This window comes from Scylla paramamosain, chromosome 41 (assembly GCF_035594125.1).
Source record: "Scylla paramamosain isolate STU-SP2022 chromosome 41, ASM3559412v1, whole genome shotgun sequence".
Classification (NCBI taxonomy): domain Eukaryota; kingdom Metazoa; phylum Arthropoda; class Malacostraca; order Decapoda; family Portunidae; genus Scylla; species Scylla paramamosain.
In genome coordinates, this window is record NC_087191.1 from 2889467 (window position 1) to 2904491 (window position 15025).

The 15025-nt window shown below is 39.3% G+C and overlaps 1 protein-coding gene across 1 annotated transcript in view; it reads left to right on the forward strand.

Annotated features, from left to right (window-relative positions):
* The window catches only part of LOC135093123 (dentin sialophosphoprotein-like), a 102664-nt gene extending 89142 nt beyond the window's left edge, over positions 1 to 13522 (forward strand). The window contains exon 4 of the mRNA XM_063992028.1: positions 12587 to 13522. Coding sequence (XP_063848098.1) covers positions 12587 to 13067 — 481 coding nt within the window. The 3' untranslated portion in view covers positions 13068 to 13522. The remainder of the gene's footprint in view (positions 1 to 12586) is intronic.
* Positions 13523 to 15025: the final 1503 nt, after the last annotated feature.

A 15025-nucleotide genomic window follows, 5' to 3' on the forward strand; every position in this document is an offset into this window, starting at 1 on the left:
CTCTAGATGAGTAAGTGAGAAGCGAGACAGCAGCATTCAGGGTACGGCTAGCATACGCACTGATATGAGGACAAGAACTCTTAATCTGCTGCATTAGAACAACGCCTACTCCTAAAACACTTGCATCAGTGCAGAGTATAAATGGCAGACTGTAATCTGGAAAAGTAAGGACTGTAGCATAAGTGAGTGCATGTTTGAGTCGGTGAAAGGTAGTTTGTTGGCTGTTGTACCCTACGAAAGAGACATCCTTTATGAGAAGATGCGTGAAAGGCGACGCAATGGATGCAAAGTCTCTGATGAATGAACACTAATAACCCGCAAGACTCCATCAACTAAATTCTGAACAACAGTATGCTGACTGTGAGGCAAAGGATATGTATGCACAAAAGAAGGACGTGTATCAGGTTTTAACCGAATGTGATTCATAATAGGGTCTGTAACACCAAGTGCTTTATTAGGCAAAGTAACAGCCGAATTGTGTTTGAAAAGTAAGTCAAGCATACGAGACTTTGCTGTTGAGAAATCCACCACTTAACATGAGCTGAAAGCTGAAAAAATGAGATCAGCAGTATCATGAGAAATATCTGTCTTAAAAGAAACAAAAGGAATAATGTGTGAAGAGTCATGAAAGAACCTACTGTCGCAAACTTCAAAAGAACTAAGAAGTGCACCGTTCTTGAGAGAGTCACCAAGGCATCAGTTACATGATCTCAGACAAAGAAAAGAGTATTTTCAAGAGCCAACCTATAAACACGGACAGAATCTGGCAAAGATATGACGCAGGAGTCAACAGGTGTATTTGCCACATGAACGGGAAGGCAAACAGCATTCATGGGGCCCACTCGCTGATTGCCAATCACAACAGCAGAACAGACATCCACAGCAGAGATTGAGCGTTTCGACTCCATGAAATCAGTCAATGACAAATCATGACTTGTGCAGCGTGAATGCTTTGAAGCGTGAACAGGATATTTAGAGGCTAAAAGTGCTGCTTGAATGTCCATTGCAGAGATAACAATATCCTAATATGAAACAGTATGATGTTGAAGAAAAACATCAATACCATGAGTCACAAGAGAGTGAAGTTCTAATAGACCATCGCTGTTGAGTAGAAAATCAGTTACAAAAAATTTTGCTTCAGATGATGGTAAATTATTGGCAAGAGACAAGGGAATAGTTACTGTACCAAAGACATGTAAGAAAGAACCTTGTACATTGAAAAGGTTATTATCATCAGGCTGTAAGGGAGGTTTAAGCAAGTCCTTAAATTTGGAATAATCCTGGACACTCAAGAAATTACAAGAACCACCAGTGTCATCTCCCAAAGAAAGAAGAGTGTCATAAGAAAAGCACTGGTAAACTTGGAGAACTTGAAAGGCAGCAATGACACTGGGAAGAGCGAGAGAGTGCTCCGAACAAGACAGCACTAATCTTTCCAGCTTTGAGTTTGACAGCTCTGAAAATCTGATGGAGAGGCTGTCACAACTTGCTCTCGCTGCCATTCTAGAATTTTGAAACTACTACTACTGCTACTACTACTACTACTACTACTACTACTACTACTACTACTACTACTACTACTACTACTACTACTACTACTACAACTACTACTGCTACTACTACTACTGCTACTACCTCTTTTTATGTAGGAGGAACAATGGGCAAGGACAACAAAAATCCAGTAAATAAAAAAATCCCACTGAGATGCCAGTCCGAGAAAAGAGTCCAAAGCAGTAGTCAAAAATTTGAAGGATAAGTGTCTTGAAACCTCCCTCTTGAAGGAATTCAAGTCAGAGGAAGGTGGAAATATAAAATCAGGCAGGGAGTTCCAGAGTTTACCAGAGAAAGGGATGAATGATTCAGAATTCTGGTTATCTCTTGCATTAGAGAGATGGAGAGAATAGGGATAAGATAAAGAAGAGTCTTGTGCAGCGAGGACGAGGGAGGAGGGGAGGCATGCAGTCAGCAAGATCCGAAGAGCAGTTAGCATGAAAATAGCGGTAGAAGACAGCTAGAGATGCAACATTGCGGCGATGAGAGAGAGGCTGAAGACAGTCAGTTAGAGGAGAGGAATTGATGAGACGAAAAGATTTTGATTCCACGCTGTCTAGAAGAGCGGTATGAGTTGACCCCCCCCCCAGACATGTGAAGCATATTCCATACATGGACGGATGAGGCCCTTGTAAAGAGTTAGCAGCTGGAGGAATGAGGAAACTGGCGGAGACGTCTCAGAACACCCAACTTCATAGAAGCTGTTTTAGCTAGAGATAAGATGTGAAGTTTCCAGTTCAGATTATAAGTAAAGGACAGAGCGAGGATGTTCAGTGTAGAAGAGGACAGTTGAGTGTTATTGAAGAAGAGGGGATAGTAGTCTAGAAGGTTGTGTCGAGTTGACAGATGGAGGAATTGAGTTTTTGAGACATTGAACAATACCAAGTTTGCTCTGCCCAAATCAAAACTTTTAGAAAGATCAGAAGTCAGGCTCTCCGTAAAATATTTACTTCCTGAAGGGTTGGACGTCTATGAAAAGACGTGGCAAAGTGCAGGATGGTATCATCAGCGTAGGATTGGATAGGACAAGAATGTCATTGATTTAGAATGTCATTGATGAATAATAAGAATAGAGTGGGTAACAGGACAGAACCCTGAGGAACACCACTGTTAATAGATTTAAGAGAAAAATAGTGATCGTCTACCACAGCAGCAATAGAACGGTCAGAAAGGAGACTTGAGATGAAGTTACAGAGAGAAGGATAGAAGCTGTTGGAGGGTAGTTTGGAAATCAAAGCTTTATGCCAGACTCTATCAAAAGCTTTTGATATGTCCAAGGCAACAGCAAATGATTCACCAAAATCGTTAAAAGGGGATGACCAAGACTCAGTAAAAAAAGCCAGAAGATTACCATTAGAGCAGCCTTGACGGAACCCATACTGGCGATCAGATAGAAGGATGTGAAGTGATAGATATTTAAGAATCTTTCTGTTGAGGATAGATTAAAAAAAACTTTAGATAGGCAGGAAATTAAAACAATAGGATGATAGTTTGAGGGATTAGAACGGTCAACCTTTTTAGGAACAGGCTGAATGTAGGCAAACTTCCAACAAGAAGGAAAGGTAGATGTTGACAGACAGAGCTGGGTATCTCCAAGACGGTCAGGAATACGAGTAGGGTGTTGCACCAATTGCTCTAGGTTGTGGAGGATAGCAAAGTTGAAGGCTAGTTCACCAGGATGATCGGTGAAGGGAGAGGAAAGCCAAAGCTGGTGGGGGAGCATTGAAGTCTCCAAAAATGGAGGTTTCTGCAAAAGAGAAGAGTCAGAATTTGCTCCACTTTGGAAGTTAAGTAGTCAAAGAATTTCTTATAGTCAGAGGAGTTAGATGAGAGATATACAGCATAGATAAATTTAGTTTGAGAGTGACTCTGTGGTCGTAGCCATAGGGTGGAAAACTCGGAAGATTCAAGAGCGTGGGCTCGAGAGCATGTTAAATCGTTCCGCACATAAACGCAACATCCAGCTTTGGATCAAAAATGAGGATAGAGAAAGTAGGATGGAACAGAAAAGGGGCTACTGTCAGTTGCCTTAGACACCTGAGTTTCAGTGAGGAAAAGAAGATGAGGTTTGGAAGAGGAGAGGTGGTGTTCTACAGATTGAAATTTAGATCTTACACCACGAATGTTGCGGAAGTTAATGAAGAAAAAATGAGGGGGGTATCAAGACACTTAGGGTCGTCGTCAGAAGGACAGTCCGACCTGGGGACATTTGTGATCCACTCCCCATATGGGGATTTCGAAGCTGGTGTAGGAGTCTCCATGAATTTTGAAATTTTGAGTGAACGGTGTGTGTTATTAGGTGCTTGTAGTTTTGTGTGGAGGAAGGTAGTTGTCTTTAGACTACTACTACTATTACTACTTACATAAGAACATAACACAAGAAATAAGGGAAGCTGCAAGAAGCCATCAGGCTTACACGTGGCAAGCCCTGTAGTAAATGTACATACCTATATCCACCTATTATCCCCATCCATAAATCCTTCTAATTCTCTCTTAAAGCTCCTTAATGTCTTAGCACTAACAACTTGATTACTGACTTCGTTCCATTTATCTACCACTCTAATTGAGAACCAATTTCTTCATATTTCTTTTTTAAACCTTAATTTGTTCAAGCTTGAACCTGTTATTTCTTGTTCTATCCTGGTTGCTGATCCTAAGAATTTTGCTTACGTTCCCCTTATTATAACCCTTATACCGCTTAAAGACTTCTATCAGGTCCCCTCTTAAACTGTTTCTCAAAAAAAAAAAAATGTAGATATAACAGCTTCAATGTCACCTCGTAAGGAATACTTTTCATTCCCTGTATTCCTTTAGTCATTCTTCTTTGTACTGATTCTAATAGACCTATATCCTTCTTGTAATATGAGGACCCTATTTGCCCTGTTTCTGGCCTCTATACATTATTTTCCTAGAGTTCAGAGGTAACTATAATTCCTAAATCTTTCTCGTACCCTGTACCTACCAGTGTTTCGCTGTTTACTGTGTACTTACTGTGTGGGTTTCCTCTACTTTCGTTAAATACTTTGCATTTGTTGATATTAAACTGCATTTGCCATCTGTCAGTCCATTCATTCATACTATCTAAATCTGCCTGCTAGGCGATTGCATCCTATTCTGACCTAATTAATCTACCTATCATTTTTTTTAATCCACAAATTTACTAACATCACTACTAATTCCACTATGCAGTTTATTGATATACATTAAAAAACAACAAGGGCCCTAATACTGATCCCTGTGGCACCCCACTAATTACATGACCCAACTCGGATTTAGAGCAATTTATTACAACCCTTTGTCGCATGTTTCTTAGCCATGACCTTATCCAGCCTAACACTTTCCTATATATCTCGTGTGCCCTAACCTTTCTCAGGAGCCTTTGAAGGGGTACCTTGTCAAATGCTTTACTAAAGTCCAGATACAAGATTTCATAATTATCACCATTATTTACTGCCTCGTACATTTTACTGTAAAAACTTAACAAGTTCGTCAGGCAGAGAGAGAGAGAGAGAGAGAGAGAGAGAGAGAGAGAGAGAGAGAGAGAGAGAGAGAGAGAGAGAGAGAGAGAGAGAGAGAGAGAGAGAGAGAGAGAAAGAGAGAGAAAGGGGGGGAGTTGAGCAGTAATACATTAATGAAAGCGGAAAATCAGAGCACTGGCATTGCGTGTGTGTGTGTGTGTGTGTGTGTGTGTGTGTGTGTGTGTGTGTGTGTGTGTGTATGTGTGTGTGTGTGTGTGTGTGTGTGTGTGTGTGTGTGTGTGTGTGTGTGTGTGTGTGTGTGTGTGAGCTCGTATAAGGAATGTATATAGAATGTATATACACACAAACACGCCCACACACAGCGTGTATCATAAACCTATACGCTCTTCATACACGTTCATCTGGTGATCTTCATTACTTGCTCCATATACGCCTTCCTTTGTGATGCCGTCCAATGTGGAGTCTGACATAAGTTTAAAGAGAAATACATTAACTTTGTTAGCGTTTACACAGTGATAATACCGATGATGATGATGATGATAGTGATGGTGATGGAAGTTATAGTAGTAGCAAAAGTCCATCTTTGCCTGTCTGGCTACCTTTAATTCATAAAAGCGATTAAGAATTAAAGGTAGACAAGGGGGATTGAAGCAAAATTCTTAGGATCAGCAACCAGGATAGAACAAGATATATAGGGTTCAAGCTTGAAAAATTCAGGTTTAAGAAAGAGATAGGAAGAAATTGGTTCTCAAATAGAGTGGTAGATGAATGGAATGGACTCGGTAATCATATTGTTAGTGTTAGGACATTAGGGAGCTTTAAGAGAAGATTAGACGGGTTTATGGATGGGGATGATAGGTGGAAATAGGTATATTTCATACAGGGACTGCCACATGTAAGCCTGGTCGCTTCTTGCAGCTTCCTTTATTTCTTATGTTCTTATGTTCTCTCTCTCTCTCTCTCTCTCTCTCTCTCTCTCTCTCTCTCTCTCTCTCTCTCTCTCTCTCTCTCTCTCTCTCCCTCTCTCTCTCTCTCTCTCTCTCTCTCTCTTCGTTTATGTGTGTGTGTGTGTGTGTGTGTGTGTGTGTGTGTGTGTGTGTGTGTGTGGAAGATGGATGTAAGAATGACGGTTTCTTATTGTGGCTGCACATTCTAGTGCTGAGGGACGACGCAGTGCTGTTTGTTGCGACACGTTGCAGAATGTTAAAGAAAGATGAATTAGTAATGCGCTTTTGTGGAGTATAGCATGCGGATTAATGAAAAGAAGACGAAGGTTTTTGTAATTAATGGATCCCCAGAAGATAAGGCCGACATGCAAGTGGAAAATATTAAAAATGGTCGGTATACAAAGTACACTTACGAGTAATTGGGTAGTGTAATTACGGATTAGAAACCTATGTCTGCTGATATTAGATTACATGAAGCCAAAAAGATGTGCCATCTCCTCAATTTTATATCCTATGTTAAAAACATTCCTTTTTACATTAAGCGAAGTGTGAATGACGCAGCACTATTGCTGTCCATACTGTATAGATGTTAGTCCTGGCTTGGGAGTGACCTTAAGTCAGTACCAAGCTATATAACTGGGGATCTGAAGCAGCTCTTAGGCTTGAGCATCACCACTACCAACACGCTTGAATCTTTTGTTTCGTCCTGATTAATAACATATGTTTTGTTAAACTCAGATCTCAGTACTCGTGGCATGTACACATCAGGAGGATAAGAATGAGCTTCACCGCATCGCATTCATGCGGCTCCGCGTCAATAGCCACATTTGGCAGTGAAGACGGACGGTGGAACAGAGTGGGAAATTGGAGGGATATTCTTAGAGGAGCTGCTGTGTGGGTCCGGTGCTGTGCAGAGGAGTGGTACCTATTGGAGTAATATCCTCGCTGGTAATACTTCCATGACCTGTATGGATTTACCTTTTTAAACCAGGTAATGTCATTTGATGTGCATAGTTGCTGTGAGGTCCTATACAAAATTTTGTCGCTCTTCTAACGGTAGATGGTGTGTTTGTATAAGTCCAATTTAATAGCGTGTTTTCATACTTGGTTTTAATTGAGTTTTTTTTTTTGTTTATTTTATGTACTTGTTTTAGGTTGTACATAAAGTTAGTGAAAGGGGACTTTTATGTATTTTTGGTTTTAATTCTTGATTTTACTAGGTTTTAGTTGTAAAATATGCCGTTTAGTTACATTTTTTTTCTATTGTTTTGATAAGTTCTAATGGAGGCTGACGTTTTGAAACGTTTCTTTTACTATTTTTTTTTTACATTTTTTTTTCTTTTCTCTGTCACTATCAGTATGTGTTGTAGGTATGAATTTATACATATAACATTAATTTCACATCGCTAAAATATCTATCTATCTATCTGTGTATGTGTCTAGAGGATCACTTGCTAATCCTGCGATCACCAACAACACAGCAGGACTCCCTGAATGAAGGTTGAGACCTCCAGCAGTGTGATCTCAGTGTTGCCGCAAGGCCCTTCATACGTCATACACCCCTAACCCTCTTGTTCAAGGTTACAAGCTGCTTGCTGCTTGGTGAAAAAATTACGTGTGTGTGTGTGTGTGTGTGTGTGTGTCATAATAACAAACTGGACTAGTGCACATGTTGCGATAGCTCATAACACACACACACACACACAGACACACACGAGTAGTATATAATTAACGCCCTAGGAAAATGTCACTTCATTCGCTTGCAGCGTGCTCACCAACATCTGCGGAATGAGGTGAGTCTGAGGTGCACTCCTCACACAGACAAGCAGACCTTCGTCCTCTCTGTCTCAGGGAGAGCGTAACACATCTAAGGGTGTGCTGGTTACTCCTATCACCTTTTTACTCCTTGAGTTCCGGAATATGGTTATTGTTTAGTGTATACGATCATACATTTAACATTCATTCGGATGATTCTGTTTGAAAGAGATTTGTTTATGCGTATAAAGCAGCCTTATGAAGAGATGTCACTTGCAACACCTGTCCCAGATCACCTTAAAATTCGCCAACCGAATGTGAAGACATTTCTAAGTATAACGCCACTCACCACACATATAACCTTGCTTATATTGGCACAAAGAATAGGTGTGGTTATCAGGTGGAGTTAAATATAGTTTAACTTAGGTCAAGGAGTGTTTATAATGCTGGTGATCTGGTGATTGGACTCTTCTGGAAGTGAAAGTTGGTGTTCTGACTGTGAATGAAAGCCTTCATTATATATATATTTTCTTCAAAATCAACAGATGGAAAAGGCTCAAAAATGTAGTTGTGAAGTGGGCAACGTGAATCAGATAAATTACAGACTTCTGAGGATGACACTTGCTTTACTGCCCCAGGTATTCTTACAACGCCACACTCACGCCTACTGCTTCTGGCCACTCGTAAACATTTCCAATGATGTTAAGATTCATATTAGCAACAATGTTATCTTACACTTAGACTAACACTAACAATAACCTCAATACTTACACGAATATTAACACTTACACTAACATCAACAACAACATTTATATCAACATCATCCTAACACAATCTCACTAACACTCACTCACACTTACACTGATACACATTAACACTTACTATGGCTGACTTACACACATTAACTCACAGTCACAAATCACAATGACACACACAAACACACACACACACACACACACAAACACACACACACACACACACACACACACACACACACACACACACACACACACACACGCACACACACACACTAGCACTGATCACATTATCACTAATGAACATCTGCATTTACAGCCGTGTTAACATAAACAAAAAATAAATAAATAATAAAAAAATAAAATAAAATAAACAACATGTAAAAAACAAATAAAAACAAAAATGTGTATAGTGCATATGACGAATTATAATTTTTATTTCCAGTGCTACTTTGGGATGTGATAAACTCGTCACTTGGGTAATAAAGAAATTATATATATATATATATATATATATATATATATATATATATATATATATATATATATATATATATATATATATATATATATATATATATATATATATATATATTTCTTCTCTGATAGATTTCCTAATAGCATATATTTGCAATGTATTGTATTGTGTATGGCACCCATTGTAAGTGTCTAAAGAATTTATTTTTTAGTAAAGTCTTGCCATCCGACTATTTTTCACTTTCAACAGCAACATTGTAATAGATTATGTTCGTAGGTCAAGTACACCACTGTGGGCTGCTGGAGTACAATAATGCAGCCTTCAGTCCCCATGACCGCGACTGTACCTCTGCTCTTCTCCTGCAGGTTCTTGGTCGCCTTCGTTGGCCTGTTGTGTGTGGCGAGAGCAGCATTATCCTTCCATCTTCCTGCTGCCCAATCCCCACTCTCCCTTGGCCTTCTTGCTGGGTAAGACACCACCGCCTCCTCCACCATTATCATTTTACTGGGCATTTATTTTCCTAGCCTATAATCCATCTATATAACAGGCCGGCAATCCCACACGGGATGGCATTCACCTACAACTTTATTAGTACACCTATCTTGCTATTTCAGTGTCTGAAATGTGTCATTGTGCACTCTAACTTAGGAGACAAAATTAATCTTCAATTCTGTGTCCTTGCATGTATTTTTGTACAGTGCTTTGAATGTTAGCAAAGCTGCATACATATAAAGTTAATATTCATTCTTACTAATGGCATTTCTCTCCATTGACTTCTTGGATTTTGGAGGAGCTGATGTTGAAATTACTGCAAAATATGACAAATATGCAAGTTTTTAATCTTACTTATGGCTTTACTCTCCATTCACTTCAAGGTCTTTAGTGTGGGTCTTAAAATGGTGTTGTCACACTAAATAATATTTTGTGGCTCTCTTATCTCGATTATTGTCTCTTATTCTTTTCTTTGTCTTTATCTCTGCATTTTTGTGCTTATCCGTATTTATCTTTCCCCTTTTTGGGAGTCTCTTTCAATTTTTTTTTTTTTAACGCTAGAGGGTCACTGGCCAAGAAGAACAAAAAGAGGAAAAAAAAAAATCCCATTGCGTCGAGAAAAAAAAAAAAAGGTCAAAAAAATGTCAAAAGAGTCATCCTCTTGAAGAGAGGATACAGAAGCAGGTAGGGAGTCCCAGAGTTTACCACAGAAAGAAATGAATGGTTGAGAATATTGGTTAACTCTTCCATTAGAAAGGCGGACACAATAGGGATGAGAAAAAGAAGAAAGTCTTGTGGAACAAGTTAGCATGCAGTTAGCAAGATCAGAAAAGCAGTTAGCATGAAAATAGCGGAAGAATATAGCAAGAGATGCAACATTACGGCGATGAGAAAGACGTTGAAGACAGTCCGTTAGAGGAGAGGAGTCGATAAAACGAAAAGCTCTTGATTACACCCTGTATAAAAATAGTGGTATTAGTGGAAACCCCATATCCACATACATTTGAAGCATACTCTATACATGGGCGGATAAGGCTCCTGTACAGAGTTAGAAGCTCCTGGGATGAGAAAAACTGGTGGAGACGGCTCAGAATACTTAACTTTAGAGAAGCTGTTTTTAGCCAGAGCTGAGATGTGAAGTTTCCTATCTAGATTGTAAGTAAAAGACAGACCGAGGAAGTTCAGTGGAGAAGAGAGGAACAGTTAAGTGTCACTGAAGAAGAGGGGATAGTTGAATGGAAGGTTGTGTCGAGTTGATAGATGGAGGAATTGAGTTTTTGAGGCATTGAACAATACTAAGTTTGCTCTGCCTCAATCAGAAATTGGCTTCCCTGTATGAACTGTTTACTTCCTGAAGAGTTGGACGTCTATGAAAAGACCTGGGAAAGTATAGGATGGTATTATTAGCGTAGGGGAGGATAGGACAACAAGTTTAGATCACTCTTCTTGGTTTAGATCACTGATGGATGATAGGAAGAGAATCGGTGAGAGGATAGAACCCTGAGGAACACCACTGTTAATAGATTTAGGAGAACACTGATCGTCTACCACAACAGCAACAGAACGGTCACAAAGGAAACTTGAGATAAAGTTACAGAGAGAAAGAGAGAAGCTACAGGAGGGTAGTTTGGAAATTGAGGCTTTGTGCCAGACTATATCAAAACCTTCCTGTTGAGAATAGATTAAAAACTTCAGATAGGTAGGGAATTAAAGAAATAGAACGGTAGTTTAAGGGATTTGAACGGTTACCCTTTTTAGTAACAGGCTAATTGTAAGCAACCTTACAGCAAGAAAGAAAGGTAGATGTTGATACACAGAGTTTGACTAGCCAAAGTGCAAGCACGGAGGCAGAGTTTCGGATTTCATTAGGTCCATAAGCCTTCCGAGGGTTTAAAAAAGCAAGGGCATGGAAAACATCTGTGGAAAGGATTTTAATGGTCAACATGAAGTATTTAAATGTTCGAGGAGAGGGAGAAAGAAGTCTTGAATCATCCAAGGTAGAGTTTTAGCAAACGTCTTAGCAAAGAGTTGAACTTTAGAAATAGATGAGATGGCAGTGGTGCTATCAGGTTGAAATAAAGGAGGGAAAGATCAAGAAACAAAATTATTGGAGATGTTTTTTTGATAGGTGACAGAAGTCACGAAGGAAGTTAGATTTTGATCTAACTTTGATCTTTTTTATCTAACTTTTTTTTTTTGCTTTCCTTTATTTTTTCCATCTTTCTTCCTTTATTTTTGTGAACACTTTTGTGTCCCTGTCCTTGCAGCTCAGTTTCTTCACTTCTCCACGCTTCTCTCATTTTTCCTCCATCTCTCTCTGCCTCTCCTCTTTCCTCTACTCATACTTTAACTTTCCACCAGTTTCCCACACGCTTGTCTATACACTTCTCTCCATTTTTCTCTACTTATGCCTCCGCTTTCCTGCACCTATACACGCTTTTGTATAAGTGACTTCTGTTTACCTACTTCTACTTATACCTGCTCTTTCTTCCACTCTCCTCCACTTTCTCTCTCTTTCCTCCTCACTTTCCTTCACCTATGCCTCCACACTTCCCTTCACATATGTTTTCACACTTCCCTCAACCATTACCAACTTTCCCCCCGCCCTGTCCTCTCCACTCCTCCATCTCTCACCGGCGTTCACTTCTGCAGGGATGTGGCTGTTGACCGGGGAATCTCTCCACGCCTTATGGCCACTGATGATGATGGTGATTCACGTATGATGAGGGACGCTTCTGCTTCTGATTCAGCTTCATCTTCTGAAGAGTCTGATGATTCTAGTAATTCTTCTTCACGCATGATGAGGGACGACTCTGATTCTGATTCTTCTAATGATTCACGAATGATGAGGGACGCCTCTGCTTCTGATTCTGCTTCATCTTCTAATGAGTCTGATGATTCTAGTAATTCTTCTTCACGCATGATGAGGGACGACTCTACTTCTGATTCTTCTAATGATTCACGAATGATGAGGGACGCCTCTACTTCTGATTCTGATTCTTCATCTTCTAATGAGTCTGATGATTCTAGTAATTCTGGTTCTTACTCACGTATGATGAGGGATGACTCTGATTCTGATTCTGATTCTGGTTCTAGTGTTTCTAATGATTCACGCATGATGAGGGACACCTCTGATTCTGATTCTGCTTCATCTTCTAATGAGTCTGATGATTCTAGTAATTCTGGTTCTTACTCACGTATGATGAGGGATGACTCTGATTCTGATTCTGATTCTGGTTCTAGTGTTTCTAATGATTCACGCATGATGAGGGACGCCTCTGTTTCTGATTCTGCTTCATCTTCTAATGAGTCTGATGATTCTAGTAATTCTGGTTCTAACTCACGTATGATGAGGGATGACTCTGATTCTGATTCTGGTTCTAGTGTTTCTAATGATTCACGCATGATGAGGGACGCCTCTGATTCTGATTCTGCTTCATCTTCTAATGAGTCTGATGATTCTAGTAATTCTGGTTCTTACTCTCGCATGATGAGGGATGACTCTGATTCTGATTCTGGTTCTAGTGTTTCTAATGATTCACGCATGATGAGGGACGCCTCTGATTCTGATTCTGATGATGATTCAACTTCTGATGATTCTAGTAACTGATGATGGTTATGATGACTCATGCATGACGAAAGCCGACCCAGATTCAAATGTGGACAATGATTCTGAGGAAGATGATTTTAAATCTAATGAGTCTGAACCTGAAGATGATGATAAGTGACGAGAATAAGTAAGAGGGATAGTGACATTTCTAATTCAAGAGAAACAGTGATCTTTGTAACCGAGAAGAACCACTGATCCCTTTAAAGAGAACCAATAATCTCTATGACTCAAGAGAAAAAAATATCCCTCCGATTCAAGAAAACTAAGGATGCGTCCAGTAGAGAACTAATGATCCCTGTAATTCAGAAGAACCAAAGTTGCCTCCAAATCAAGAGAAAGAGTTACAGAGACATTGAGACTGACAGCGAGCACTGATACCTACGATACCACTGATGCCTTCTCATTTGCAATCATACATGTAAACATGAAAAGTAAATAAAGTATTTATTGGCTAATGTTTTCTTTGTTTCTAATATTAATAATTATGTTTCTAATAATTTTTCTTTAATCATATATCAAGTTGTGTGATCACCATTAGCAATGCAAAGGTTCATGCATTTTTCTGAGGTTCACATGAAGCCGATGCATTAACAAATGATAATGATTTTTAACAACTACAGCAAGATAAACAACAATAACAACAACAACAACAACACCACTACTAATATCAACAACAACAACAACAACAACAACAACGGTAGTACTACTAGTAGTAGTAGTAGTAGTAGTAGATTGATTTATTAGTCTACTGGCTCTGCAACATCGCTGACATATAGCGCTGCTACTTAAAAAAAAAAAAACAATGATTACAGGTTAGAATTAAAAACAAAAGTATGTTACGGTAAAAATATATAAATCACTAAAATGTCAGCATATTAAATGAAATGGAATGGACTTCCCAAACATTAAGTGCAAAAAAAAAAAAAGAAAGAAAGAGATATTCTTTAAAATAAAGGATTTAAAGTAACGTGGAACAGATCCCAGTGGCCCAGAACAGCGCAATTGGTGTTGTTCTTTCTGTACCCAAGGCACTGAGCTCATTGAACTACATACATGGTGTTGTTCGTTATATGGCTAAGATACTGGCCCTACTGACCCAGGCATGAAGACAAAGCGTTGTTCGTTGCATGTCTTCCTCACTTACCTCCAGGTTGTCACACTGCAAGGATAATGCTCTGCCCAATACTATATTACTGATAAAATAATAAAAAAAAAGTCAATAAAATGGAATTGATAATTTGTTCAAAAGATTAGTCTTCTCCAAAACAAACAAGAACCTCATCCCCCATTAAAAGAGGACTCTCTCCAAATATTAGTGACATCGGGAATGTCCTAGCCTCAACGCGACAACGGAAAAAGTATCGCTCCTTCAGCTTCACTAGACTTTTTTTTTTTTTCATGTACGAGGGACGCTGGCCAAGGGCAACAAAAATCCAATAAAAAGAATTTTAAAAAGTGCCCACTGAGATGCCAGTCCCAGAACAGGGTCTAAATCGGTAATCAAAATTTGAAGGATGAGTGTCTTGATACCTCTCTCTTGAAGGAATTCAAGTCAGAAAAAAGTGGAAATACAGAAGTAGGCAGGGACTTCCAGAGTTTACCAGAGAAAGGTAAGAATTATTGAGAATACTGCTTAACTCTTGCATAAAAGAAAGATGGACATAATAGGGGTGAGAGAAAGAAGAAAATCTTGTGTAGCGAAGCTATCAGAGGAGGGGACGCATTGAGTTAACAACATCAGAAGAGCAGTTAGCATGAAAATAGCGGTAGAAGAGATGTAACATTACGGAGATGAGAGAGAGGCTGAAGACAGTCAGTTAGAGGATAGGAGTTGATGAACCGAAAAGCATTTGTTTCTGCCTTCTCTAGAATAACGGTATGAGTGGAACACCCTGAAACATGTGAAGCATACTCTATACACGGAGGAATAAGGCCCTTGTACAGAGTTAGTAGCTGGG